We start from the raw sequence: 26,977 nt of genomic DNA, 5'->3' as shown, positions 1-26,977 counted from the left end.
TTTTACTCATTAACTGCCAGCATGTATCTTGAACTTTTGGAAGTGTCATGAAATGAACATAAATGTTCCATTTTCTTAAAAGGTGAATACTGTGTTCCCTTAAGATCGGTATGTATGTCACTCCAGGTGGGTCGCGTGCGTGCGTGCGTACGTGCACGCGCGCACTTCGAACAGCTATGCTCGAGCTGGAGTGTTCAGGTGTGTCACGACGTTCATTCGCTTCCTGCTGCAAATCACTAGAAGAGGTCCTATGGCTTCGGAAGAATTTGATCGAAAGAACACCATTGCTGACTTGACAAACAAAGGTAGGTAGGCAAGCCTGCTGTGAGACGGACGACCGGTGCAAAACTTGTCAATGAGTTTGGGGTTGAAAACAACAACGTCAATTGGCTCGTACCTCATGTTGCACTCAGCTGCAAGGTGCTGAATCGGGCGTTACATAGTAGGACTACAATATGGATTCGGTTCACATGCCAAAGTGGAGAACCGGCTCGAGGACTTTTTCCCTCCAGCTGTACTTTGGAACGAGAGTCCAACTTGCGACATTTTGAATGATAGGCAAGCCCGAAGCACAACTCGAAGGGCATCTCATCTGAACGGGGGGGAGGGAGCGAACAGAGCGTTTTGGAACGACAAAGCGGGCGGATCGACTGACCTCAATTTAGCAGCGCAAGATTGCTATTGTGAGTCTTTTTCCAAATGCAAACGTTTTGTGCTTCTTCATTATGCTTGATATTTCAGTAGAATCGGAAGTATGTTTTTAGCTGGCGGAATCCTCATTTTTCGGGTTTGTTCAACCATTCACATTGCATCAATCAAGAGCGGAAACCTTTTGATGTCCGAAATGGACCAAATTGTCACATGAGGGCTTTTCAGGAACTCAAAAGGTGAACCCAGCCTCATAGTGCTGCACTCAACACAACATGAGCGGAATGAGTCAGTATGTGAGAAGTTATCACATGTTTGAGAATTTCCCATGTGTGAAGAAACATATGAACGTGGAGGAGCCTTTGTGTGCATTTTGGGTGTGATGATGGATGAGTGGCCCCCTTTGCTTCCCACAGCTATACAGGAATATGAAGGCCTGCAAAGGAGACACCAAGCAACAACGGAGGAGGTAAATATCGCTCACAATATGCCACTACACATCCCATTTGTTTGCTTTTAGTGACTCGCTACTATTCTCACTCATCCGGGTCCTTTCGTCGCGTCAAATTGCTAATCGGTCCGTCAGATGTCTGTTTGTTCAAAGGTATAGGACTGTGTTTGGACTATCCCTTTTTCATGCTGGCTGGAGTGCATCCAACCTAACTGGGGAAATGAACAAAAATGACTCAAAGGGATTGTTAAGTGTCAAATTGTAACGCATCACAATTACACCGCTCTATCTGCCTAGTGTAAGATACTGGAGGAGGAACGAGATGAGGCCATTAAGAAGCTCAATGAATTTCAACAAGGTAAGTTGTTTTCAGTGCATAGCCGCAGATTCTTTTGGAAAATGCGAGCGGTGTCTGTGGCCAGTGAAATGTCCGAATGGATTGCATCAAAGAGCTAAGTAAGACCACCATGTCAAGAGACGTGCTTTGACACTGGTGACATTTGCAAGAAACAATGTTAGGCTTTGACAAGGGCACCCAACCGCTTGCCCTCCCGCTAACTCATGAGCACCAGAGAAATGAAGTTCCAAGATCAGCGGCAATTTCTTCCCCCCCCCGGTGACATCCAATTAAGACAGGCGGCTGGCCGGCCGGCCGGCCGGCCGGCCGACCTGGCGGGATGAAGCGACTCCCATGAACTAACATGTCAGCCGTTCACTAGCACTTAGCTGCCTGCCACTTATCATTGTGCTTCTTCCCTTTGGGCGCAATCTCCCTGTCACGGCCGGCCACTCCAACAAATCTTCCAATGGACACCCCGGAGCTAATGAGACGTTAATTAGGATTACTGGTAGCCGTGGTAAACAAACAGCAGTGTAGAAGTGGTGAAAGTCGACGGGGCCCCCGCCGTCAAATATGACAGTCTTAATTGTGAGTTTTCGCATGCCCATTATCCTCCATCTGTTTTCTTCTCTCTTTTTGTGTGTGTGTCCTTATTCATGGTCCTCTCTGGAAAGACAGTGATTAGCCACCCCTACGCCGACGGGCTGCATAATGGTATCAACAGAAGAGTGAATTAAATTGTATCTGCAGCCACGGCCAGGCCAGGAGAATTGATGAGGGGGGCAGATGCCTTTGTGGTCTTATCATTATAACACAATGGTCATGTTGTCATCAACCTTGCCATCAGCAATTGAAAAGGCACCATTGTGTGTGTGTGTGTGTGTGTGTGTTGGGGACTTTTTGCCGTGTCCTCAGCGAGCCTGCCGCCCCACCAGCCGTTTTGTCGTGAATAGGAGCAATTTTCTAAGAGCTATGAAATCACGTAATAGCTCTTAATATGCAGCTGCTTGGCACAGTCGGGCAGCCTCTATTAACGTGCGAGTCAAACATAATGTGTGTTTTGGCTGGAGAATTGCCCCATGCACCGGCGCCCGCCAGATTTATTCCCATCAAAAACGTCTATAGCTGTCATCGTCACTGTTTTTTTTTTTTGGGTTGGAGCTCAACCTCTATTTGAAATTCTATCTTCAGTAAAGTGGTCTCAAAGCATCGGGCCTTTATGCAGAATGATTTGGGCAAAATAAATGGAAAGCCAGTTGTGCTGCGCTCTCCATGCACTTTCACCTGTCACGCTTTTGAAAATGATAGGTGTGGCGCTTCCTTTAATTGTTGTTTTTCAAAATACGAGCTCGGCCTCTTTTTCAAAGCGCCGAGGGCCTGGATGTCATTGAGGACGGACGCCTGCTTGATCAATTCATGTGCCTCTCTCTCTCTTAGTGTCAACAATGGTCATTGAGGAGATCAACGCCATTCAGGAGGAACTGGAGATTGAGAGGACGTGCAGAGAAAGCGCTGAGGCCCTGGCCTCCGAGGTGCACAACAGTTCATCTCAATGACTTATTTTTGAGAATGACTGACTACTTAATGTGTGTGTGTGTGGGGGGGGGGGGATCACTCATTTGTCAAGTCAATAGTCCGAGTCATTTGATGACTTGACAAACGCAAAAGCGCCCGCATAGATCTGGTATCCAAAATTGCATTGGATCCGTTGTTTGGAGTCCTTGCTGTGTGTGAGTTGTTATTTGGGAGTGATGGAGCCTGGGCGTAGTACTTTGCCGCTCTCTCTTTACGTTATGCTTGAACGTATGACTGTCATCATTTCTCCTTCAATTCCTGGACAAAACGGGTTCAAGCAAAGTTGCAGGCTGTGGAAAAGTTCCGCCTTTCTTCTTACCTTCCAACGGTTGCTTCAATCTCTACTACCACAGTGATGCCCCATCCAAATTGGATTGAGCAAACAGCATCAACGGAATGACAATTAAGCGGCCCGTTGGCATTTCAATGAAAATGTGAAGAAAGCAAAAGTTTGTTGTTGTCAAGCCTCACTTGGCTCGCCTCGCTTCGCTAGCATGGCTATGTCTGGGTTTCTTCTCAATGTACGTGTTATTCCATGGCGGATGTTGTTTGAAAGCAAAAAAAAAAGCCCCCGTTGCTTTTCTCACTAGGGTGCCGTGGCGTTCGATGCTCATGTGTGGCTGTTCTCTCCCATCTTTGTGTGTTTTTCTTTTCTGCAATTGACTTTTCTTTCCTCTGATAACACGGTTGCAAATTGCATTCATCTCCAGCATTTCCGATAAGCTGCTCGGAACGGGCTTCACGGCTGTCCTGCTGATTGAACTTTCAATGTAATCAATCTGCAAATAGGAAAGAAATATTTGATGCAAATAAGTTCAAAGGCATCCAATGTGTCATGGCTCATGAAGCACCTGGTCATTGCTTCTGCATGTGTCCTGCCATTATGACTGATTGCAGGGCAAAAGAAAAGAAAAGAAGAAAAAGCTCATCTGGCCTGTCACTTGTTTTGTTGCTTGATTTCCCTGATTGTCATCCAAAGTCAGTGGCACTTCACCCATCTGAAAATCTCAATATGAGTTCCGTTATATACGTAAAGCGAGGTCTTTATGTCGTGTGAAATGAAATCAGCGGTAAATGCTCACGTATCACCGCGGTCAACACGAGACGTTTCTTTGTTCCTGACTGACTGATTGAGTTTTTATTTACGAATAAGATGTTTCTTGAAGCCAAAGGCCTGCAATCAGTTTGTCATATTGCATAATTCCCAGTCCAAAATGTTCATTTCAAAGAAAAGCAATTATGTTAACGCTGTTCTGTGCTTAGAGAATGAACAAAGCCATCAAGGGCTTTTTCTCAACTGAAGAATTTGATGACCTTTTGAAGAGCAAGCAGCAAGTGTCAAGTAAATGCTCATTTGACGACAACCACTTGTTGATCGCCAGTTTAACACCACATTGGTATTTTGAAATAATCAACCAAGCAAGCAACGCACACACGACGGGCTGATGATGAGTAGGATGGCTGGTTCGTATTGTCCAAAAGCATCCGTCTTCATTTGATCTTTTTGCTGTAGTTGAACCATCAGAAGCGCTCGTTGAAACGGAAGAGCACCATGTTGCTGTCTCAACTGGGACCGGGGACCGTCGGCCGGAGAAACCTCGAGGATGAAGATGATGAAGAAGGTGAGCAGCTGAATGCTGCCGACTGCTTGTCAAGCGTGTGCCAGAGCAAGATATCAGGTGCGGCGTTTCTCTCACTTGTGAATATTTTCATGCCTCTGGATGTCCAGTCGAAATGATCATCTTTCTTCTTCCAGAGCTGCAAAGTCAATTGCACTTGACACTGAGGGAGAAAAATCACCTTCTTGCAATGCTGAAAGAACAACTTGAGGAAAGCAGGCAAGAGGTGAGGAATTTCCTGCTTTGGCACCCATGGGGGGTACCTAGCCTAGCCTAGCCTGCCTCTTTTGCACCAAAACTCACTCACTCACTCACTCACTCACTCACTCACTCACTCACTCACTCACTCACTCACTCACTCACTCACTCACTCACTCACTCACTCAACTACTCTGGATGATCTATCTGTAAATGGCTACAAAATGTTTTGCTTTGTCTGTCCATTGGGAATTCAAGAACCAGACGTGAATCCTATCACGCATCCATCACGCAAATGTTTGGTGTTCATTTGTACCTATTTGATTCATTCCAAGCTATTGGAAGTTTCTTTTCCAAAACTAGAACAAAGGACAAATGGATTGCCACCACAGTGCTAAGCGAGCGCCTTGCTCCTCAGCCTCCTTCATTGTTTCCCCTGCTGTGAATCCTACTTTCTCTTTTCCATTTGCAGCTGCAGCAAGAAAAACGTGCTAACAGCGTGTTAATGGCGGAGACGCTGCAGCAAAAGCAGCTTCTGAGAAAATATAACAGAGGTTAGAATGGAAGGCAATGAAATCAAAACAATTGGGGGGGGGGGGGGTGGTTAGGGTTAGATGGATGGATGCATGGATGATGTCAAATAGTGAATCGTACAATCAAAAATGTGACAATTCTGTCGATTCAGTGTCAAAGTTTGCTGTGGAGGAATACCAAGGCCTACAGGACACCTTGAATCTGGAGCGGGACTTGAGAGAGGGGGCAGAGAACTTTGCCAGAGCAGTGAGTTCTATGACAATGTCGCCATTACCACGGTAGCTCCCCCCTCCCTTCCTACTAGCTATGTTTTCCAATGCTGGCGCTTTCAGATGGTTGTTGAACAAAAGATACTCAAGAGACACAGCCAGATCCTGATGCAGAGCACCACACCGAGCCATGCTCTGCAGGAGGCGCTCAGCCAGGTGACATCACTGACCAAGGATTTGGAAACCCTGAAGCAGGAGCACCGGAGCCAGGTAGACCTGACATTGCACTTGTCAGAGAGAGCGTTTTTGGGGGGGCGCCATTGGGACATCTCGTTGATGTTCTGTTGTCAAAAGGATAGAATAACACAGCAGTGAGTGAAAAGATAACCTCAGAGTTAAGCAAACATCTTTGATATAAAGGAAAGCATTTAAGAAAAGGCCCGGTCATGAAGCTTGGCCAGGAACCAGCTCCCTCCCACCACTGGCTGACTCCGATGTAAAACAATTAAAGCTGAGTGGGATCACTGACCTCTGCTGGCGATGAACAATTGGAAAAGGTGAGGGAAAAAAAGCCATTGGCAACTGAATGTCAGCTGACATCTCCCCACTCCAAAACATGAAATGCTGTTTGAAATGTATGTATGCTAAACACAATCACACTGGCCTCCTTATCAAAGTTGGAAACATGTCTGTGTGTTCAGATCAACAAAGTGGAAGAGAAACTGAGTAGCTGCGAGGCGCTAAAGGAGCTGACGGCCTTGAAGTGTAAACTTGAGCTTGTGGAGGAGGAGAAGAAGGAGTACAGTGATGAGTGCTCCAAGTCCCAAGCAGAGGTCAAGGATCTGAGGTCCACAGGTAACAACACACAGCCATGAAAACAAGCTGCATTCCAGCCTTTCCTTTTGATATGGTGCGAGGAAGGAAGGAAGGAAGGAAGGAAGGAAGGCTTCTGTGTGCAATTTCTCTTTTCGCATCATCATCCTGTCGATTGCAATGTCTTTAAGAAACGGAACAAAAGGTGTTTGCGAAAGGTCAACTCGAAATGACTATTCACTCAATCATTTGATCTTTGGATTGATCAGTTGAAGAACTTCAAAAGAAACTGCAAACGGCTAGCCATCTTCCACTACCTGTATGTCCACCTCCACCACCGCCGCCGCCACTTCCGACCTTGGCAGCCTTCAACCCACTCAGGTAAACCTTTCCATCCTTCGTAGAATGAAATTGGAATGATAGATTGATCCAAAGGTGATGTTGATTTGGATGCTCTCTCCAGCTCCCTACTGTCATTGATCAGAAAGAGACAAAACAGCAGTGACCTTCCACTTGTGCTCCACAATTCTGCCCAGAGAGCAGCAGGTAGGCAAATTGCAGACGGCAATTCGGCCCAAAAAAAAAACACATAGAAAAAAAAGAGCGCCTGTGCGTGTTTTACAGAAGTGGATGTCAGGCAGCGCGCTGTGGAGGAAATGATGAACAGGATCAAGAACGGGGTTCAGCTTCGGCCCGTCAGCCAGAGAGCCAATAACCGGAGAAAGGTTCCAAATTCTCTTGTTGTTAGGAGGGGGACCAATAAAATACAGTGATGGGATGGCTATGCAGGTGCGGACTTCAGGCTATCTTGTCACGTATTCTTTGGCCCGCCACAATAATTGGGACGGAAAAATGGGCCATTATTGATATCGGCTTGTAAGGCGCTTGCCTGCCTGCCTGCCTGCCTGCCTGCCTGCCTCCCTCCCTCCGTGCTCGGCTTTGTCATCCTGTTGCAATTGGAGGTGACTGAATGCATTGCGTGAGAAATAATAAGTATCATATTTATGTTTTGCTTCTCTTTTGCCATTATTTTCCTTTTATCAGATGGAGAGGAAGCCGTCTAATTCCGCCTTCCAGGAACTTCAAGCCATCATGGTAATATTACGCCTTTGTCAAACCTTCGATTGTTTGCTCGGCAGTCCGACAACTTTCCAAATTGAAAGGCAAAGGAGCCTCCGAGGTTCCTCCTCATTGAACCTCTGCGGAGCGCAGAAACCCTCGCGACTTTGAAACGGGCTCCATTGGATACCCGAGCTCACCGCAACACATCATCACATATGTTTTCTGTCTTTCAGGGGAATGCTGGCAGAAGGGTTCCTCAGCCAAAAATGGGATCTTCATCACCGCCATCCCCAAATGACGAACTGCAGAAGGTCTTGCTGAGACGCCGCGACGTACTGGAGGAAACCTCCTAGGGTATTGCTTTATTGACACGACTGGCGACGTGTTTTTTTTACTTTTGCTGAAATCACGTAGGCCTAACATCTGCCCTTGGCCGAGCAAATTCTGATTGGTTGATGATGTCGGTTTTGCGGGAAGAAAATGACGGGAGGGGCATAAACAGACTTGAAGGAAAATCTTTCTGCTTCAATGTAACCTCTGGTGAATATTCTTCCACACATCATGTTTGCACATGGAGAGATTTGTATTCATGTTCACTTCTTGTCCGTACAGCTGTTGCCAGGATTTAAAAGAGTTGTGGCCGTGCGAGGCGACGCTCGCTCTTGTCTCGTTTTCTCTGGACACCTGGCCAGCCACATTTCTCAGACACTTTCCGGTCCGAAACACCAGAAGCCCGTGTCCTGTCCTGTCCTGTCACTTTTGCTGATTAAGGTTTCAGGCTTGGTTTAGCGCTGAGGTGTAATTTCCAGCTCGCCGTCCCCTTCATGTGCACGGTGTGGAGGAAATGCCATTGTTGTTTGTTGTTCACCCTGAAAAGGCTTGAAAGAAAGCCAAATGTCAATCGTCCTTTCCCAAACAGGAATTTGTCAATGATGTCGGGTGACAAGCAAAATGAGGGGGGGGAAAAGCCAAGCGTGTATTGATTTGATTTCCCCCCCCCCAAATGTCAAACTGCTGTTTTTGTTGTCCTCCTCGCAGCTCAATTTGAACCCAGTTTGACCCCCGCGATCGGTGGCGCGCTGGAAGTCAAATTAGTTTGCTCCGGACAACGGACGTAATGACGTAGGCCATATTCATCAAAAGCATTGCGGCTCAATTTTCCCTCTGGCTTTTTCAGAAAAGAATGATGACAGTGCCAACCTCTGTCAAGGCAGTTGGGATTCAAAAGCAACAGGAAATACAGTCCTAGCCGAGCAGTTCTTCTGCCACATTTGTCATTCTTAAGAGTTAACCATTGTGTAACAATAAGTACAGTATCAAGTCAAAGATGGGAGAGCTTCTCATTCGAGCTGTGGCCCTTGAAAGCGGTAGAAATCTCACAACAAGTCACAACAACCGATGCTCTCGTTCAGACTTCCTCCTCTTCCGCTTCCGCTTCGGCTTCGGCTTCCGTTTCGATGAACAGTGGCCGGGAGTGTCGCTCCTTTGGGACTGTGAATGAGACAAACCGTCAAATCGTCAAAGCGCTCCCTCCCACTCAACTCATTTGGAGGACTTCAAGCCACAACATGTTGCAGAAGCTTTTTCGGCTCATTTACTCTTCTTTGAAGTGTGTGCGGTGGTTGACAGACAAGGGAAGAATTTGTCCTCGCATGTCATTGAGGCAGCCAATTAACACATCCAAAGTAAGAGATTTCATTTTTGCACACACACACATTGGGTCTTTCTTTCACACACACGATAGAAGAGGGAGAGCGAGGGTGAGACTTCCTCTCTTGCTCAGAGAGCGCGGAGCATACCCAGGATCCCCTGTCGAGACAGCTCTTCCTCTATAGAAAGCAGCCTGTTGTATTTAGTCATCCTCTCGGCACTGGTCAGACCTCCCAGTTTGACATAGTCCAGGCCCAGACCCACAGCCTGAAAGAGGGAGGGAAAAAAAAAAAAACGGCACCAAAGGAAGAGAGACAATTACGCTGTGTGCGTGTGCGTGTGTGGTCTCTTTCACACTGCCCTTGGCATCAGAGGTGTAAACACTTTTATTGGCCTGTGCCATTCACCAAAGTGGCACATTCCTGTTCCCGCAAATGTGTCATCCAACAGCCCATTTGTGGATTAGCGCCATCCAATCAAAACCCACTTGTGAATGGGCTCCAAATCAGCACAATCAACAAGTGCTCCGTCCACCTTCTTTGTAGACGTGCGAGGGCGCCAATCGGCAGAGGTGGCTGCGTCTCGTGCGCGCCGTACGGGGATTCCATTTTAGCATCCGGGCGTGCTGCCAACGGACAATTTGGTACGCTTGAAGTCGATTCCAAAAGTCGATTTGTTTGTTTGAGCCGTTCCGAGGTGACTCGCTCGTATGCCTAACTGAGAGTGCCTGAGCTCGACGCGATGGCCAGATGTTTGCGTGCGGGAACTGAGCGCGCTTGAGCTTGAACCCATCCATGGCCAGCAATGTCAATGTGCTTCGGGCTCCCAAGAGGTGCTAAACACATTGCGTGTACGTTGGAGTCCTCTCCCTACGGTGTGAGATCATTCCAATCCTCGTTTCCCATATCACCGTTTTTCTTTCTCCGTATGGTCCCCGAGCGCGATGCAAAACGGCGACGGATGACATTGGCAGCGAGTAAGCAGCAAACACTCACTATGTCTGACAGAGAATCATCGTGGCAGGACTCGTTGGTTGCTTTGGCCAGTAGTACAGAACCTGTAAGAGACGCACGCATGCAAACAAAATGTGCCACAGGTATGTGGCAATAGCAATGCAGACTTATTTTGGGCGAGCCAAATCTAGAAATGATTTCAATTGAGGGCCCTGAACCTATGACTCATCTCTGAGTTTGGAAAGGAACTTCCATGTTTCATATACGTATTTGCAATGCATCTGGGGGAAAAAAAGCCTTCAAATGAAGGCGATTGTGCAGAAAGAACCATACAAACACAGGACAAGAGAAAGCTTAGGTTGAATGCATCCATCTACCTTGATGCTCAGATGTGATGCGGATCAAGTCGCTGACCGTCATCTGGTTGGTGTGCTTTAAGAGATGACCCGTGACTCCAGGAAGGGGCGGAGCCTGCGCCTTGTGAGCGGCGTCAGAGAGCAGCACGCACGACTGTCCGACGGCATCGCTCAGTTTCTCCCACTGTTCTGTGTCCTTGCGCAAAAACAGCTTCCATAAACAAAAAGCCACCTCGGGCAAAAGATTTGCTTCATCAAACGCGCCTTCTTGAACATCCAGGACATTTGTTTCTCTGAAAGCGAGATGGACATACATACATACATACCTCCCTCCTGAGCGGGTCGATTAAAGCCACCACTGCAGTGTACTTGCTTAGGAGGCTTTGATACATGCTTACGAGCTCGTCTGGAGACTTAAAGGCTCCTGTTGCGATTTCATACTTTTGTTTCGCCTGTCAGAGAGAGAGAGAGAGAGAGAGAGAGAGGGGCTCTCAGCGTTTGTCGTCTCCCCGCCTTTCTTTCTCCCTTTCCCCGTCATTAGCATGGATGAGCGGCTTACATAGTCCATGAGGTCAGGGCCAGCGCAGTTCACTGCCAGATGGATCTCCGTTCCCAGTTCCAGCTCAAGGTTTTTGCACGCTTCCGTAATCAGGTCCAGTGCTTGCTCAGGACGATCAAAACTCACGGGCAGCACACCGTTGTCGCTCAAAATGGCCGAGGTGACCTCGAAGGCAACACAATCGACCCCTTTTTTTTTTTTTTTTCCCCCCCTACATCTCCACGCGTATTGAAAATATCATTTGTACTAAAGACATCATCATTGAATCGGATGTGTGGAGAAACATCTAGCTGTGTTGGACTGACAAGAAATGAGTCTGAATGTAACCGTCGGGATTGCAAGGTTATGGCAGTTGAATGTGTCCGCCCGCCACTCACAATTTCCATTGTTAACCATTATGAATGGTTGAATCATCTTTTCAACGCAAGTCCGGGACTTGAATGATTTGAAGAGTAGTTAGAAACTTAATGCATATTCTACCTTTTTCAGACAAAGGAACTCCACTCACATTAAACTTGTTCGACTATTGTTGAGAAAAATGCTCCACTCCTTTATCAATAGATGAAAATGTCCCTCACCCCAGGCTTTGATGATTCACTCAATATTCTCATCATTTCCTTCTGTAGCTGTGTTGCCATTGTGATGATCTGCAAAAGGAGGTCACGCTTTAGTATGACATGATAAAAATGCCTGGATGAAAGAGTGAAAAACACAAACGGGGATGCGCTCACGCATACGGGAGGGACCACGTGGAATTCAAAAATAACAACGGGGGCTGGCTGCTGGCTGGCTGGCTGGCTGGCTGGCTGGCTGGCTGGCTGGCTGGCTGGCCGGCTGGCTGGCTGGCTGGCTGGCCGGCTGGCTGGCTGGCTGGCTGGCTGGCTGGCTGTTGAGATTGTCTGTCAGTCATGCTTAGGACAGATGGCCCCAATCTTGGTGGCATTTGTTCTTTTGTCCAAAAGCTGATACAATGAAAGCTTTGCCAATTTGATGCCCATCTGTGCTTAAGCAAGAGGAGAAGCTCCTGAATGGCCACCTAAAAATGCCCAAACACGTTCATTCAAGTGAGGAAGTCCCATCAAGCGTTTGGATCCAGCCAGCCAGCCAGCCAGCCATACCGCTAGGCTAAAGCAACAATACGACTACTACTTGTTTGACTTGTTGTCCCGCGTTGGGAATCAGTATGACCTCTTCCAGCAAGTTGAGCTTTCCAGGACACATCTTGCCACAGCTTAATAACGTTACCAAGGAGACAGGTATGTGAAATCTGGCTCGATCATCCTGTACACACATATTTAAAACAGTCAGTACCTATATAGCATGTTGCTGGATGCCGGTGTGTCTCTCTCTTTCTCACCTCCGGGTCCTTCAGACTGCGGATGTATTTGTAGAGCGGACTGGCCTTTACCTGAGCCCCGCTCTTGGCCACAGCAAGAGACACTGAGCCGATGGCCAAGGAGCCGGGGAGCACCGCTTCTGGTGGCTCTGCGGGACAAAACGGCTTCTCCGAATGGCCTTTTTTTTCTGCGTCACAAACACATCACAAGTTTTGAAGGAATCGATTGCGCCGTGTCCTGTCAGCTACAGCAAAATGCGTCCGGTACTTTTCTCATTCTTCTTCTCTTTCTTCTTTTCAGGTGGCGAGGGCGGAATCTCCACCTCCTGTTCACTAGCAGAAAGCATCTCCTCCTTCTCCCTGTTTTCTTTCTCCTCCTGTTTGCGAGCGGCGAAGAAATGGCTGTGCAAAGACCAGCAACATCCTCGGATGAAATGACTTGTACAAACAAAGGTCCAAGGTTTGTTGGAGTTTCTTCCTCTGCTCTAAAGTGTACCGAATGGAAACTTTGGAAACAAGCACAGCTCCATACATTTGAATTTTACCTGAGTTGTCGGTCAACTCGTGATTGGTCGCAAGGGTCGTGTCCCTTCAGTAGTTCCTTCAGAGGTTCAACTATCCACTGGACAGCCGTGGCGACGTGATGCGCTCTCTCCTGGCTTTTTGCTTGCCACTCCGCCAAAGACTGGTTTGGCGGAAAGTGACTGGAGATGGCGGCCGAGGACATCGGCTAGACATCAAGAAATCGCGTGGCTCGCAAAACGTTTCGGCGAGCCGTCGCTCTGTTGCCTATTTCTTGAGCTTTACCTTTTCTTGGTTGCAAATGATGCAAAAGACTTGGGCCTCAGCACATAGTTGCCCTTTTGAGTCATAGACCTCCTTTCCATTCAGTCTGCTGATGAAGGGATGTGAGGAGAGCCTTGTGAAATAATTGGCCTAGGGTTGAAGAAAACATTCAAATATACACAATCTGGAATGGTAAAATTGCAAACCCAATGTATGCGGGTGGTTCTCAGCAAGTATGCTACGGGCACATTCTCAAAGGGCTGATCAATCTTTTCTCCAATCAGTCATGCACAGAGCAGTGCGGCAATGAAAGCTTGATGTCTATTTTAAAAGCTTTAATATTGTGTGTGGGAGGGAGGGAGGGAGATTTGTGCGCAACTCGGTGTCTTAGAGTGGCACCATGCATTGCTTGGCAAGGAAAAGCTCTCTTCTAATTGACTTGCGACACATCCACGCCCTCTAGCGGCCAACAAGAAATACTACGTGTTGGAACTTTCAATACAATGGGGTTTCAATTTCCAAATAATTAGATACATACATACATATATATATATATATATATATATATATATATATATATATATATATATATATATATATATATATATATATATATATATATATATATATATATATATATATACACACACACACACGCACAGACAGACAGACAGACAGACAGACAGACAGATGCACCAGGTAACCGTGGACGTCCTCGGGGTTGTGGAAGAAAAGTTCTCCTAAGGCTTTCTCAAACTCCTCGGGTACTTTGTTGGCCCGGTAAAACTCCGCAGCTGCGTGTTTGATTTGGTGAAAGTCCTGGTCTTCTTCCGAGAGGTAGCTGACGAAAGCAGACATTGTTGAGCTGTCTTATTTATTTATCTATCTATCTATCTATCTACCTATCGTCGTCGCTGAAACGGCTGTTTTCCGTTACCATGGGAACGGCACGTTCGCGAGACAATGTCTCTCTCGCGCGCGCGCCGCGCTGCTCTCCTCCCTCCCTCCCTCCCTCCCTCCCTCCCTCCCTCCCTCTGTGACGCGCAAGATACTATGTGAATATTGATTGGAGAAAACAAGCTTAATGCATCAAGTGTTCAAAATACGTGGATTCTAAAATAGAATCAATGGCATTTCGAGAAGAAAACGATGTCTCCACTTCTGTGGGATTAGGTTGATTTTTTTTGTCTTTCTTTTCCGTCCAAGAAAATTGGGATAAATGATTCTCGAGAAGCCTTGTGTTGGGATAGGTGCGCAATCTCTCATGAATATTCATTTGAATGCTATTCATTCATCTGCATGGTGTAAGAAATTGGGTGAAAATCAAACCAAAGTGACTGTGATAACGTGAATGGAAAAGCAATCAATAATTCAGATGAGAAGGAGCTCTCTTTTCATGGACATATTCCATTTTTCAAAGCCCTTAAAGTTGGAGGCTATTATTGACAACCTGCTACGACTGCATTTGCGCAACATTTCAAACATTATTTCCACATATTTAACAGGGGCAACTAAGTCAAATGATGAATCACTGTATTCGCCTTATGACCAAAAGTGGGCAAAGAGAGAACAAGAATGAGCAACCATTTTTCATGCACTCAAGTCTTATCTTGTTTTCTCGTACGTACTTAGTTGTCAGCGCCCTGTGCTTCCCTTCCCAACATGCTATTGACTTCTTTTCTTTGTTTGCGTCGACGCACTCATTGTTCCGTCTTCATAAAAGAAATACATACGTCAATGATATAGAGCGGAATGCTGGAGCAAGGCAACCTTTCCAAGCATTCTAAAAGAGCGCAAAGCCTCTTGAGTTTGAAAGCGCTAAGAACGTGGACATTCTCCTGCCTGTCCAATATAGCGGGCTCAAATTGGGCCGTCGTTGTCGTCTTGCTCTCTCTTTTTGTCGTCGGCAGGACAGAAGGTTACAACAGCGGGGTGTCCAAACACTTTTAAAAAAATTGCTGCTGCTGCTGCTGCTGCTGCAACTGACATCCAAATGTAGCCGGGCCACTCTGGTCTAATTGACATAAATGGCACATGAAATTGGGCTGGATGAAAAGTGTCGCTGGCTAATTTATCACTGAAGAGTAACGCTGAATGTCTGTTTAAAGCCGCTCTGGTTTCCATTGTGTAAGGGAGCGGGGGTGGGTGGCATGGCATGTTTCCGCTCCTCTTTCCTCATTCCCTCAATGTAGTCCCAAAATCTTTCAATCAAGCCATCGTATGAAATCATCTGCTTGGGAAATAAAGCTAGCAACAAATGGATAAATAAAGCAACATTGAGCTAGCTGCCTTGCGCTCAGTCCCCGTTTTGTGTCCGTCGGCGTGAAAGTGACAGCGTTTGTCGACATCAACACGCGGCCAGCCAGCCGGCCGGCCATCCGGCCGGCCATCCAGCCAGCCAGCCAGCCAGCCAGCCATCCATCCATCCATCCATCCATCCATCCATCCATCCATCCATCCATCCATCCATCCATCCATCCATCCATCCATCCATCCAGCCAGCCAGCCAGCCAGCCAGCCAGCCAGCCAGCCAGCCAGCCAGCCAGTCAGCCAGTCACCCAGCCTGCCTCATTAGTGCATCCTTTTTCTCTTTCCCACTAAAGAGCAGGAGAGCTTTTGCTTGCTCCGTCACCCCCACTAATTGCACCTAATTAAAATATCCCAGTCATGTTTTCAAACTTGGCCAGGTGTGCTTTGAATGGGGATATTGCTCCTCGGCAGAAGAATGGCTCGGGATGGCTGCTGGGACACAAGGAGCTGCACACAGCTCAATGTTAGTGAATTTGCTATTTGTGTGTCTATACACTGGGCCTTGGGGGATGAATCATTTCAAGGCCTCGCTGCATATTGTGTTTTCCTTTACGTCGTGCACATAGAAATGGGGACAAATGGGAGTCTGGAAAAATGGCCTGGCCGGCGTTTGACCTGCAAAGCTCATGCAAATAAGCGCGAGACATTCTCACAAGCCGACCTCACTTGAGAAATATGCGGAGGACACAACTGTTGTTACTCAACTGGGATGAGTTGAAACATCTGTTGAAGTGCTGCAAGGTAAACAATTTGATCGCCAATGTTGACAAGACAAAGATCACTGTTGACTTTAGAAAATCTCCAGCCGGTCACAACCTTCTACTGATCAACGACACTGCGTTGGAAATTGTCGGCGGCCTTTGCCAATGAACCAGGCCGGCTGCCTGCCTGCCTGCCTGCCTGCCTGCCTGCCTGCCTGCGTGGCTGCCTGGTTGCCTGCCTGCGTGGCTGCCTGCCTGGTTGCCTGCGTGGCTGCCTGCGTGGCTGCCTGCGTGGCTGCCTGCGTGGCTGCCTGCTTGCCTGGCTGCCTGGCTCCACAAGAGCGCCTAGCTGCACTCCAGCCCGGATGAGGAGACTTTCCCCACTAGGACAAGTTCCAAAAGAGATGGCCCCCGGGCCTGGAGTTGGGCACCTATGGGGTAGAGGAAACTCATTTGGGCCGCTCGTAGCCTTTCTTCGGTTCTTTCGGTCATTGCTGAGGAAATTCTTTTTCATGCTACATATCACTGACCATCAAAACCTAATGGGGCCCTCAGCTCCCATCCTTATGTGCTAATTCGTTTGGATCAATGTGTGGAGGGAGGGCAGGGCGGGGCGGGCAGCAAAGCTCCGTGCAGGCAGGGAGCCTGTCCTGCGTCAAGCTGCGGCAGCACCGCACCGCACCGCACCGCACCGGCGGCAGTGGCGGCAGCAAGAGCAGCAGAGATGATTCCAGGCTAGGACAGCCGAGCATGTGATGGGCGGGGTTTTGAGTGCAGCAGCCGCAATGAGGGGTCCCAACATCCTCCGTGCTCGCTCGCTCGCTCGCTCGCTCCCTCCCTCCCTCCCCGACACTTCACTGACTTCACAGAGCAGGTCGTGCATTTGCATTGCTCCATGTGCTTTATTTTCCCCAACACGGGACGTTGCAAGGGCAAGTGAAGTTGCAATTGGCCCCCCCTCGCTCTTAGCTTTGTATGTGATTTGAGTTCTCCCCCTAAAACAAGACGATCGCTCGGAGGACGGACGGACGGACGGACGGACGGGAAACTAGGAGGGAGGCTCGATGACGACGAAAGAAGACAACATGATAACAGGTAACGTGCCCAATTCGTCTGGAATGGATTTGCGCTTGAACAAATTCCGTGTCAACTCCGGAAAGTGTTTTCGAGCAGAGTCGGTCGCGCTAGGCTAGCCATTGCCTCATTGGGGAACTGCGGTGTGAACCGACCTCGCCTGGCTGGCTGGCTGGCTGGCTGGCCGCCTGCGTGGCTGGCTGCCAGCCACGCTGGCCGCCTGCGTGGCTGCCCGCCCGCCCGCTTGCCCGCCTGTCCGCCCGCCTACCCCCTCGAGCAACCATCACTGCAGACAACATGGCGACATTCAAACTTAAGCATCCTTTTGCAGTTCCCTTTGCCATCTTTTGCCATTTCCGACGCTTTCGGCTGCTTGAGAACGGCACTGAGCTGGATCACGGCCCATCCCACCAGAGTTGAGACACTGCAGCAAAAAAAAAAAAAAAAAAATCTGCACCATGTCAGGTAGCGCAGTGTTTCACGCTTGGCTGCAGCTGCGGTTGCTCGCTCGCTTTGCTTTGCTTCGCTTCGCTTCGCTTCGCTTGGGTGGGCCACATCGCATCTCAAAGCTTCACAATTTCACCTATTCGGAGCACTTTCATCAAATGAACAAAAGCAAAATACCAAAGTCTGATTCAAAGACGTGCGTGATGAACAGCATCTAAGTCGTCATTAGATTGATCATCATTCAATGTATGGCTTGCCCGACAGCCATTCCATAGTACACTTGAATGAGTCAATTCCTCTTCCCTGCTTCCATTAAAAATACCCATTGCTACTTGTTTTCAAACAAAAATCCCCTCATTTGTTCAGCTTTCAAATGACTCTTTTGCCCCCTGTGCTTAGCTGGCGACCAGTCCGCGGTGCACCACAGCGCCCTGCCCTGCCCTGCCCTGCCCAGGCCGATTCTAACAGTCTTGAAATGAAACAAAGTCATTGAAGTAGTCTTTATAGCGTCCATTTAAAACATTTGTATTTACGATCTTCAGCGGTAATGGTCCATCCCTTTTGTGATCTGCTTCTCCTCTTCACCAAAGAGAAACTGGATCCTTTTGAGGAATCACCGGCTGGAGTGAAATCCCAAGCCAGAATGACTACTTGTCAACCACTACGTACGCATGCAGAAAGCAGTGCGACCCAGAGGAATGTCATTCATTCATTCATTCATTCATTCATTCATTCATTCATTCATTCATCAAATGAATGCAACAAATAGGACACTTTGGGTTGGCAAGAGTTAGTGCTTCGGTCTGCGTAGAAAGCCTTGCCGCCCATGACCGTTCCCTACGAGTCCACTTATCCTGTATATCTATATATATATATCTACATATAGTATCATCCGTGTGATCCACTTTTGGACTCTCCTTCAGGTAAGCGTGAAAGAAAATCATGTATTTCTGCAGTCGTGATGGGATTTCATTTTGGGGACGTTGTCAAGGTGATTTGGGCACTTGAAAATTGGATTGTGGGTGTAGCCACAGGTGGTCCGTAATTTGCCGCTCTAATTGCTTGCCAAAGTGTATTATGGGACTTGAGAGCACTCATCTTCTCCATAGGGGTGGAAAAATGAGTGCAGTGCGCTCACTTGCTGGCTGGCTGGCTGGCTGGTTCCATAAAAGGATTGGATAACACGAGAAGGTCATGCTGCGAGACAATTCGACAACATGCTTGGAATAAATCTGACAAATTGACTATTATTGTGTGCATTCACACAACACTTTTAAGTGGAGGCTATGAAGACAGACGCATACAACTAATGGTACACAAATGGAGACACGCTTTCTTTCTTTCTTTCTTTCATTCAATTCAAATGTCAAGTCATTTTCCAAAATGGACAAGGTGTGGAAACATTACAAAAAGCAACATTAACTGCTCATAATTCGATCCCATTCTTTTTTTGCTTTTATCTTGGGCGACTTTTGGTTCAATACGGTATGAGCTGTATGACGTTGATCTTATTGTTCCACCATGAAAGCGGACATGGTATTCTTGCGTCCTTTTTTGTTTTTCTCCAGATGAAATGGCGAAGCCGTCTCCAGCAAAGAGCCTAGGCGACCCTGGAATCACACCGCTGTCTCCTACACATATTCAGGCAATCAATTCTTGTCCAGCGCTGGCGAATGCGCGTGCTCCCAGCTCGGCTAAGCGGCGTCCCTTTCAATTGTGCGGCAGAATGACGCCGAGCAGGTTCCCTCGGGACTGGCCTTTGTGGTGGTGGTGGCCATTGACTTTGGCACGACGTCCAGCGGCTACGCTTATGCCTTCACTAAGGAGCCCGAGTGCATTCACACCATGAGGTACGTATGTTGATGCTTTCCATCCGTGAATTTCTCAAAAATGGACAAAAGGAGAAAAAGCAAATATAGCATTCATGGCACGCACATCTCGGTATATGGGATTATTTGCACCCGCCCCAGGCGATGGGAGGGTGGTGATCCTGGAGTGTCCAACCAGAAGACACCGACCACAATCTTGCTGACCCCAGACAGAAAGTTTCACAGTTTTGGCTACGCAGCCCGTGACTTTTACCACGACCTGGAGCCCAGTGAGTCCAAGCACTGGCTCTACTTGGAGAAATTCAAGATGAAACTCCATACCACAGCGGTAAGAAGCGTGCTCACACAAAGCAGGAAATCCATCCCTGACCTTGGTGTGTGTGTGTGTGTGTGTGTGTGTGTGTGTGTGTGCGTGTGTGTGCGCGTGTGCGCGTGTGCGCGTGCGTCATCATCCCCGCCAACAGAATCTGTCCATCAACACAGATCTCCAGGCAGCCAACGGGAAGCGCGTGAAAGCTTTGGACATCTTTGCCTACGCGCTGGCTTTCTTTAAGGAGCAAGCACTCAAGGTGATGAGGGCACCCACCTCTGTATTTGCAGACACGATTGGACTGACGGTGCCTATTGCGTCACAAAAGGCCTATGCAACGATACAAACGATAGGTGGGCAGCGTATACGTCCATCCATATTTGACGGCTGCGTTTGCTCTTGGCCCGGCAGGAGCTGAGCGACCAGACGGGCGGCGACTTTGACAATAACGATGTCCGATGGGTCATCACCGTTCCTGCCATCTGGAAAATGCCTGCAAAGCAATTCATGAGGGAAGCTGCTTACAAGGTGGGCAAACAGCGTATGCTTGAAATGGGATGAGCGTATTTGTTGTTATGTCAGCCGTGAGCAGTTGGCTGCGCTGCCTCGCATCTGGTCTCAAGCGGCTCTATGTGTTTTGGGATACGACATCATCACAGTGTGCCTGGGCCGGCCGCTGTGACGTTGTCCTTTTGTTCCTGTGTGTGGTGAAAAAGGAAGCGGGATGTGGATGATTTCATGGGTGCAGACACAGGAAGGAAAAGGCAGGGCTTGGAGCCAGCAAGCCAGCGCTTATCAGCCATGTGTCTGGAGCTGAATGTGGATGGGTTGGGCATCCGCAGTGACTCAGCATTGGCACTGAGCTTCTTGCTTCCGTCGCTCATAGAGGACAGGACAGGACAGGACAGAGGGAGGGAGGGAGGGAGGGAGGGAGGGAGGGCTGAGGCAGCATCCATCCATCCATCCAATATTCAGTCCATCTCCCGGGGCCATGACGTCATCCGCAGCCCGCCCGAGACTAGCCAACCCCTCAGACAGAATTGGATCGTCCCCATTCGTTGAAACAGGACAAGTGCACTTTGATCTCGAGAAGCCTAAAAACAGGCCTGTACTGTCATATTGATGTTTGATTTCTTCCAAGATGATTCTTCCTTCCTTTTCCGTTTTGCAGTCCGGTCTGGTGCCCCGTGACAACCCGGAGCAACTGATCATCGCTCTGGAACCCGAGGCGGCGTCCATCTACTGCCGTAAGCTCCGCCTTCACCAGATGGTGGATTTGAGCAACCAGACGGCCGCTCCGAACGGCGGCAGTCCCACAGACAATGTGAGCCAAGGTAAGTCATCTTGTCCAATGGCACAAAGTCTCTCTTTCCCGTGACTTACATTCTTCTGCTCTGCTCTATCGTTCTCCTGTAGCTTCTCCGGGCCATGGTAAACAAAGTTTCATTTTATATTCGGATAGATGCATGGAAAGTCAATTGCATATCTAGTATATACATGTATGCCTTTTGTGTAGATGGAAATCAATCCTCATAAATGGAAACAAAGGCAAAATAGGCTTGGTTTTGTTCAATGTTGTGTTGAGTTCTTTTTGAAGCGATGTTTCGTGCGCTGCATCTGAGCCGAGCCAAGCCGGCGTGTCTTTGGCGCTAGCTTCACAAAGCAGAGCTTGGCATTGCATTCCTTATCACACTCACACAAATTCTTTTTCCCGTTAACAAGCAGCCAACAAGGAGCATGTTCGGCGCAACCGGCAAAGTCGCACCTTCTTGGTGGAAAATGTCATAGGGGAGATTTGGTCGGAGCTGGAAGAAGGTAGCGTCCTTTTCACCTGCCTGTCTGTCTGTCTGTCCGTCTGTCCTTCTGCTTCTGCTTGCCGCTAACTCTTGCCCTTTCCTCTGATGCAGTCTGACCTTAGCATTTATATGAACCGACCAGTTCTATTCCCGAGATGTTCTGAAAAGTCAAGTGTAGTTTCCAAACTGCAGCTTACTTCATTTATTTTCACGGCTGAGCAAGGCCGCTAACGTACGTTCGGCCACGAGCCGTCGATCAAGTGCCAGAACAAAGGGGTGTCCAAATTTTCCCAAAGTCAGGAAGTGGTGCCAGCGCGCCCGTTTTACATGGAATATATACAAGGCACTTTTTTACAATGACACTGCAGTGCAGTGCAGTGCAGTGCAGTGCAGTGCAGCGCAGCGCAGCGCAGTACAGTGAAGTACAGTACAGTACAGCACAGCACAGTACAGTACAGTACAGTACAGTACAGTACAGTACAGTACAGTACAGTGGTGCCTCTGTTTGCTTTAGTCCAAATTGCCATACTGAATGTCTATCCAGGTTTTCAATGGGCGTCAGTTGTACACGTACACCCATTTGTGAATGGTGTGAGTCCACTGTATGTGGGAATAGAATCGAACCCCTATGAAGGATACAAGTTCATGCATGTGGGTGAAATCATTGACACAAATCATCTCATCATAATGAGATCCCATCATCCCAAATGATCTCTCCAAACCCCTTTTTTTTTTTTTTTTTTTTTTACGCAGGCGACCGATATGTGGTGGTGGACTGTGGCGGCGGGACAGTGGACCTGACTGTCCATCAGATCCGTCTCCCAGAAGGACATCTGAAAGAGCTGTACAAAGCTTCTGGTAACTTTTTTTCGGACTACTTCTCTGCACGTATCTTTTGGCTTTTGACTCAGCTCACTGCTTTTCCACATCAGGCGGACCGTACGGCTCCCTGGGGATCGACTATGAATTTGAGAAGCTGCTGTGTCAGATCTTTGGCCAGGACTTCATTGAGCAGTTCAAAATCAAGCGGCCAGCCGCTTGGGTGGACCTCATGATTGCCTTTGAATCGCGGAAGCGGGCGGCGGCACCGGGCAGGGCCAACCCGCTCAATATTAACTTGCCCTTCTCCTTCATCGACTACTACAAGAAGTTCAGGGGCCACAGTGTGGAACACGCGCTGCGCAAAAGCAAGTAAGTGAGCCCAAAAGTTTGATCCATTCTCTCGGTCTTACCTGTTAGCTAATATACGTCCGTCAAAGTTTGTTTCACGACGACCAACCCTCTTCTCTCCAGTGTGGATTTTGTGAAATGGTCATCGCAGGGCATGCTGAGGATGAGTCCCGATGCCATGAATTCCCTTTTCAAGCCCACCGTGGACCACATCATTCAACATCTCAGTAAGAAGCACTTTGCAGAAACCAGGATGCACGTGAATAAACCCATTTGATTTGGTGTCCCCCGCAGATGAGCTCTTTGAGAAACCCGAGGTGAGCGACATCAAGTTCCTTTTCCTAGTGGGAGGTTTCGCCGAGTCAGCTCTGCTGCAGCTGGCCGTCCAGAACATGCTTCAGGGCCGCAGTCGCATTATTATCCCCCACGATGTGGGTCTGACCATCCTGAAGGGCGCCGTGCTGTTCGGTTTAGACCCCAGCATCATCAAAGTCCGCCGCTCGCCGCTTACCTACGGCGTGGGCGTCCTCAATCGTTTTGTGGAGGGCAAGCATCCTCCCGAGAAGCTGCTGGTGAAGGACGGAACGCGCTGGTGCACGGACGTTTTCGACACCTTCATCGCCGCCGACCAGTCGGTCGCGCTGGGCGAGATGGTCAAGCGCAGCTACACGCCGGCCAAGCCCTCGCAGCAAATTATCGTCATCCACGTCTACTGCGCCGAGAAGGAGAAGGTGGCCTTCATCAGCGAGTCCGGCGTCAAGAAGTGCGGCTCTCTCCGCTTAGACGTGAGTGGCACGGAGAGCGCGGCGCCGCGCCGCGAGATCCAGACGCTCATGCAGTTTGGCGACACCGAGATTCGGGCCGTGGCGGTGGACGTGTCCACCGGGCGCACAGTCAAGGCCAGTATTGACTTCCTCAGCCATTAAGGAAGGAGGCAGCCACGCTGGCAGGCAGCCACGCAGAAAGGCAGGGCGGGCACACACATGTACTAAATTGAGCCTTCCAGACTTTTCGGGCTATACATCCATATAGTAATATCAATTCAGGCCAGTCGTTGAACCAATCCCGCCGACCCATTTAAATGTACTCTTTATCCCTGATCTCTTATTAGCTGACACTAGACGAAAAAAAGCCAAACAAAAAGGTGTGGATTATTTGCATTGAAAAAAATGCTAGGAATGTGCCTCCGGTAAATGTGCTCTGCAGCAGAAAAGAGCTCACGTGCAAGTAAACCTTGGCGGCAACTATTCATATAGGCTTATTGGTCTTCCGAATTCAACCTTTACACTGGATCGGATTGGGCTCGTTCCATTCAAGCGTCTCTCCGAACGCAGTTGACCTTTGTTGTTTTTTTCCAAATGTGAGGTGTTTGCATGAAAGGCAAGAGCGCGCGTGCCTTTAACTGAAAGTCTTGAACGTGAAATGGTGAAAGGAAGACGCCATGAAGCCTCAACAGTAGGTGAGCATCTGCAGTTGCACTCAAATGTATGATTATTTCATTCCATTCCATGTTACTTTCCCCGTTGGATAGGCGCAGATCTGAGTAATATTTGTTTATTTCTGTATATAGCCTATTTAAATATTGTACAGATTTGTAGCCTTAGCGTGCGTTGACTTTTCTCATTGAGCACCGCATGAAAGCCCCGGCACGGCGGCCGGCGGGCACACTTTTGGAAGACAAACAGCTCTTTCATTCATTATGCTTCCATTTTGTCACAACACTGCCAGCTTGCGCCTCTTCCAAAAAGATGGCAATGGAATGTTCATTGTCTAATCAACACAATTCACATGATCAAATGGCTTCCTTCCCTCATCGTCTTAGTCAATCAATGAAGAGCAGGCAAATTGTTGAAAGGGAATCTGTGGTCGGGCAGACAGACGATAGGAAGGCCGTCAGCCTGCCAGTCTGCCAGCCTGCCAGTCTGCCAGCCTGCCAGTCTGCCAGCCTGCCAGTCTGCCAGCCTGCCAGTCTGCCAGCCTGCCAGTCTGCCAGCCTGCCAGCAAGCACACATGCAGCATCTTACTGTCGTTGCATTCCTACTTAGTTGTAACGCTTTTGTTGACCTGAGAATTTGTGCCTTGTTGAAGCGTCGCCGACATTAGCAATTAAGCTTGAGCCGCGTCTTTGGCTTTTGTTTGTTTAACTTTCGGGAAATATAGCACACACGTAAGGTGTCGTTCATAAGAAGGGATCGGAGTCTTTCGGAAACGTTCTCGACTCTTAGTGTGCCGTCGAGACACTAAGGTCCCGGACCTCGTTATGACAAGGTCAGCGAGGACTTGCTGTTTTTTTCCTCGATGGGGTGATATTCATGCTGTGCAGGCAAAAACCTCTTTTTTGTTTGAATGATCTCAAATGCCAATTGAAGTCTGGCAGGCGGCAGCCAGCAGTAGCAGCCGGCAGTAGCAGCCGGCAGCAGCAGCCGGCAGCCGGCAGCAGCAGCCGGCAGCAGCCAGTAGCAGCAGCGCACGTGGGGCTCTGGTCAGTTCAGCGCCGCTTCCGGCAAGGCACGCTTCGCATGGCTCGCCAAGCCAAATGAATGTGAGAAAAAACAAGATGGACAGCTGCTTGTGTGGGAAGCGCCACATCACTCTGTGGATACTGTACTATTGCATTTATGAAATAGAATCACGCAATGTACCGCATGGGTACTTTCACGCCTTTCTCACTTTGAACTATACTCGAGTCGCTAACGGTGGATGGGAAAGGGGGAGACGTCGTGTGGAATGTGACATTTCAATTGCTGAATGGTAAAGCAAGCACTGTATTTGCTTCACACAACAACGTGGTTCAACTCATACAATCACTCCTGAATGTATACTTTTTCTGTTGCTTCGTGTCTTTGTCCGCTCATTTCATTGAATAAGGTGTATTCGAATCCTCTACAACGGTCAGATTCTCATGAATAAACAAGTGTATTTCAAAGAAGGTTTTTTTCTCTCTTTTCTTTTTAATGGATTGGTTGTCGATGAACACCGTGGATGTAATCCAATGAAGTTCTGTCAATGTCTCAATGAGGCATTTGGAAGGATCCAGAAACATCTGTGCTGCTTTGCGCCATCGGCTAACGGCTAATGCGAGCAATTGCTTAAGGGCGTGTCGAAACCTTCAAAGATGGCGGCGCGTGCACACGCAGCGCCGGCCTCTCTCTGTGCCAACCGAACGCTGTTTTCTTCATCTAACAAGTCTTTGTCCGACGTCGTGTTACAAGTACGGCAGGCAGGCAGGTTTTACTCGACATCGGCAAAAGCGAGTTTTGAGACGGAGACAAAAAAGCTGACTTTGACCGAAGGCTGGCCGGCTAGCTGGCTGGCCAAGACTTGATTCGGGTTGAATGCCGTCTCCGCAGATGTTCCCCATCCACCTGATGAGAGATACCTGCTGCCTGCCAGGAAGAAGGGCAAAAAGGTGAGCCAACTTTTTGGCCAAACAACCCAGGATGTTGGCTCAACTGGACCAAATTGGCATGGCCCCTTTTCCTCAAATAGCGCTTGCTCACGGTGTTTGTCCGGACTGACTATTTGTTTCAAGTATCAGGTGGAGGAGATTGATGCCATTTCCAAAGCACCAAAAGCTCTCGATTGAGATTTTTTTTATTTTTTTTCCTTCATCGGGTACCTTGTCAAATATTGTTAGGGTGGGCCCACCATTGACATGAAGTCAACTCAAAGTGGCTTCCTGTCTTTTGTGCTCAGCTGAACGGCCGGGGGTCACGTTTGTTTTGCAAGCATCCTCTCGGCCTGCTATTTTTCCTTTGCCGCCTCCGTCTATCTATCTATCTATCTATCCCTCGACTAATTGACGACTTGTCGATAAAAGGCTTTGTCACTAAGGAAGCTAGCGGCTTAAAGAGCGGAGAAAGGAAGTGCTGTCATTTGGAAATTGTCTCTGTCTGACAAACACACGTAATTACAGGAATTAGTCTGCTATTTTGTCATTAGCCTTCACTTTCAATGAGCCAATAATGAAAAGAGAAACAAGAGCGTGAGACAAAGACGGACGTCTTTAGAGGATTTGGCGACGCCGTGCCGCGCCAGCCACGCCGCGCCACCTCTTAGCCCACACACACATTCACTTTGGCCTTTTATTAATATTCTGAATGTCGCCGGGCGTGAAGCCTCTGATTGGTATTGTGCGAGCGCTGATGGCTCCGCTCCGAGTGATTTCAAATAGACTTTGTGATGAGAATGGCAGCTCGCCTTTTTCAAGCCGTGTACTTGCGAGCGTGATTACAGGCTGGGCGTTTCGAT

The 26,977-nt window shown here is 48.4% G+C and overlaps 3 protein-coding genes across 17 annotated transcripts; 2 read left to right on the top strand and 1 right to left on the bottom strand.

The window, feature by feature from the left end:
* The first annotated feature begins 170 nt into the window (after window positions 1–170).
* shtn1 (shootin 1) lies at window positions 171–13,400 on the top strand. Of its 5 annotated transcripts, none has more exons than XM_085921524.1 (15): window positions 171–305; window positions 1,065–1,117; window positions 1,397–1,457; window positions 2,877–2,971; window positions 4,528–4,693; window positions 4,771–4,859; window positions 5,304–5,385; window positions 5,517–5,611; window positions 5,698–5,844; window positions 6,276–6,429; window positions 6,657–6,768; window positions 6,851–6,933; window positions 7,012–7,112; window positions 7,432–7,482; window positions 7,683–9,646. In XM_085921524.1, the coding sequence occupies exons 1-15, from the start codon at window positions 251–253 to the stop codon at window positions 7,800–7,802; spliced, it is 1,464 nt and encodes a 487-aa protein (XP_085777650.1). In that variant the 5' UTR covers window positions 171–250; the 3' UTR covers window positions 7,803–9,646. The 5 variants fall into 5 exon arrangements, 4 of the variants coding, with proteins under 4 accessions (XP_085777650.1, XP_085777651.1, XP_085777648.1 ...); XR_015067358.1 differs by lacking the exon at window positions 171–305 and having other exon boundaries at window positions 709–1,117; window positions 7,683–7,989; window positions 8,062–9,647; XM_085921522.1 differs by lacking the exon at window positions 171–305 and adding an exon at window positions 12,605–13,400 and having other exon boundaries at window positions 709–1,117; window positions 7,683–7,803.
* On the bottom strand, window positions 7,951–14,084 carry eno4 (enolase 4). Of its 7 annotated transcripts, none has more exons than XM_085921513.1 (15): window positions 13,992–14,084; window positions 13,786–13,930; window positions 13,111–13,239; window positions 12,849–13,033; window positions 12,572–12,705; window positions 12,325–12,491; window positions 12,117–12,248; window positions 11,546–11,614; window positions 10,968–11,132; window positions 10,735–10,860; window positions 10,430–10,604; window positions 10,095–10,156; window positions 9,249–9,366; window positions 8,846–8,940; window positions 7,953–8,327 (listed from the first exon to the last, which is right to left on the bottom strand). In XM_085921513.1, exons 1-14 carry the CDS (start codon window positions 14,027–14,029, stop codon window positions 8,858–8,860), a joined length of 1,728 nt encoding a protein of 575 aa, XP_085777639.1. In that variant the 5' UTR covers window positions 14,030–14,084; the 3' UTR covers window positions 7,953–8,327; window positions 8,846–8,857. The 7 variants fall into 7 exon arrangements, with proteins under 7 accessions (XP_085777643.1, XP_085777637.1, XP_085777641.1 ...); XM_085921514.1 differs by having other exon boundaries at window positions 7,953–8,318; XM_085921517.1 differs by lacking the exon at window positions 9,249–9,366 and having other exon boundaries at window positions 7,951–8,327; window positions 12,156–12,248.
* On the top strand, window positions 12,738–25,661 carry hspa12a (heat shock protein family A (Hsp70) member 12A). Of its 5 annotated transcripts, none has more exons than XM_085921508.1 (13): window positions 12,738–12,763; window positions 19,190–19,266; window positions 19,347–19,471; window positions 19,592–19,778; window positions 19,915–20,019; window positions 20,172–20,288; window positions 20,932–21,094; window positions 21,177–21,191; window positions 21,483–21,575; window positions 22,310–22,414; window positions 22,489–22,747; window positions 22,850–22,953; window positions 23,021–25,661. In XM_085921508.1, the coding sequence occupies exons 2-13, from the start codon at window positions 19,195–19,197 to the stop codon at window positions 23,650–23,652; spliced, it is 1,977 nt and encodes a 658-aa protein (XP_085777634.1). In that variant the 5' UTR covers window positions 12,738–12,763; window positions 19,190–19,194; the 3' UTR covers window positions 23,653–25,661. The 5 variants fall into 5 exon arrangements, with proteins under 5 accessions (XP_085777634.1, XP_085777631.1, XP_085777632.1 ...); XM_085921505.1 differs by lacking the exon at window positions 12,738–12,763 and adding an exon at window positions 16,918–17,195 and having other exon boundaries at window positions 21,486–21,575; XM_085921507.1 differs by lacking the exon at window positions 12,738–12,763 and adding an exon at window positions 18,579–18,933.
* Window positions 25,662–26,977: the final 1,316 nt, after the last annotated feature.

Source organism: Syngnathus leptorhynchus, chromosome 10 (genome assembly GCF_054491065.1).
Source record: "Syngnathus leptorhynchus isolate UIUO chromosome 10, UIUO_Slep, whole genome shotgun sequence".
NCBI lineage: Eukaryota > Metazoa > Chordata > Actinopteri > Syngnathiformes > Syngnathidae > Syngnathus > Syngnathus leptorhynchus.
This window is presented reverse-complemented; position numbering and strand designations above follow the sequence as displayed.

Bases quoted from the DNA above. Each gene is read 5' to 3' on its own strand.
- shtn1 (XM_085921522.1), top strand. From the start codon at position 977: ATGTGTGAAGAAACATATGAACGTGGAGGAGCCTTTGTGTGCATTTTG. The intron at 1,458-2,876 runs GTAAGTTGTTTT...TCTCTCTCTTAG, and splicing joins GCTCAATGAATTTCAACAAG to TGTCAACAATGGTCATTGAG. The intron at 7,483-7,682 runs GTAATATTACGC...TCTGTCTTTCAG, and splicing joins AGGAACTTCAAGCCATCATG to GGGAATGCTGGCAGAAGGGT.
- eno4 (XM_085921511.1), bottom strand. From the start codon at position 14,029: ATGGTAACGGAAAACAGCCGTTTCAGCGACGACGATAG. The intron at 11,133-11,545 runs GTGAGGGACATT...GTTGCCTTCGAG, and splicing joins GTGAATCATCAAAGCCTGGG to GTCACCTCGGCCATTTTGAG. The intron at 10,157-10,429 runs GTAGATGGATGC...CGTCTCTTACAG, and splicing joins CATCACATCTGAGCATCAAG to GTTCTGTACTACTGGCCAAA.
- hspa12a (XM_085921505.1), top strand. From the start codon at position 17,165: ATGACGACGAAAGAAGACAACATGATAACAG. The intron at 19,779-19,914 runs GTAAGAAGCGTG...CCCCGCCAACAG, and splicing joins TGAAACTCCATACCACAGCG to AATCTGTCCATCAACACAGA. The intron at 20,020-20,171 runs GTGATGAGGGCA...TTGGCCCGGCAG, and splicing joins TTAAGGAGCAAGCACTCAAG to GAGCTGAGCGACCAGACGGG.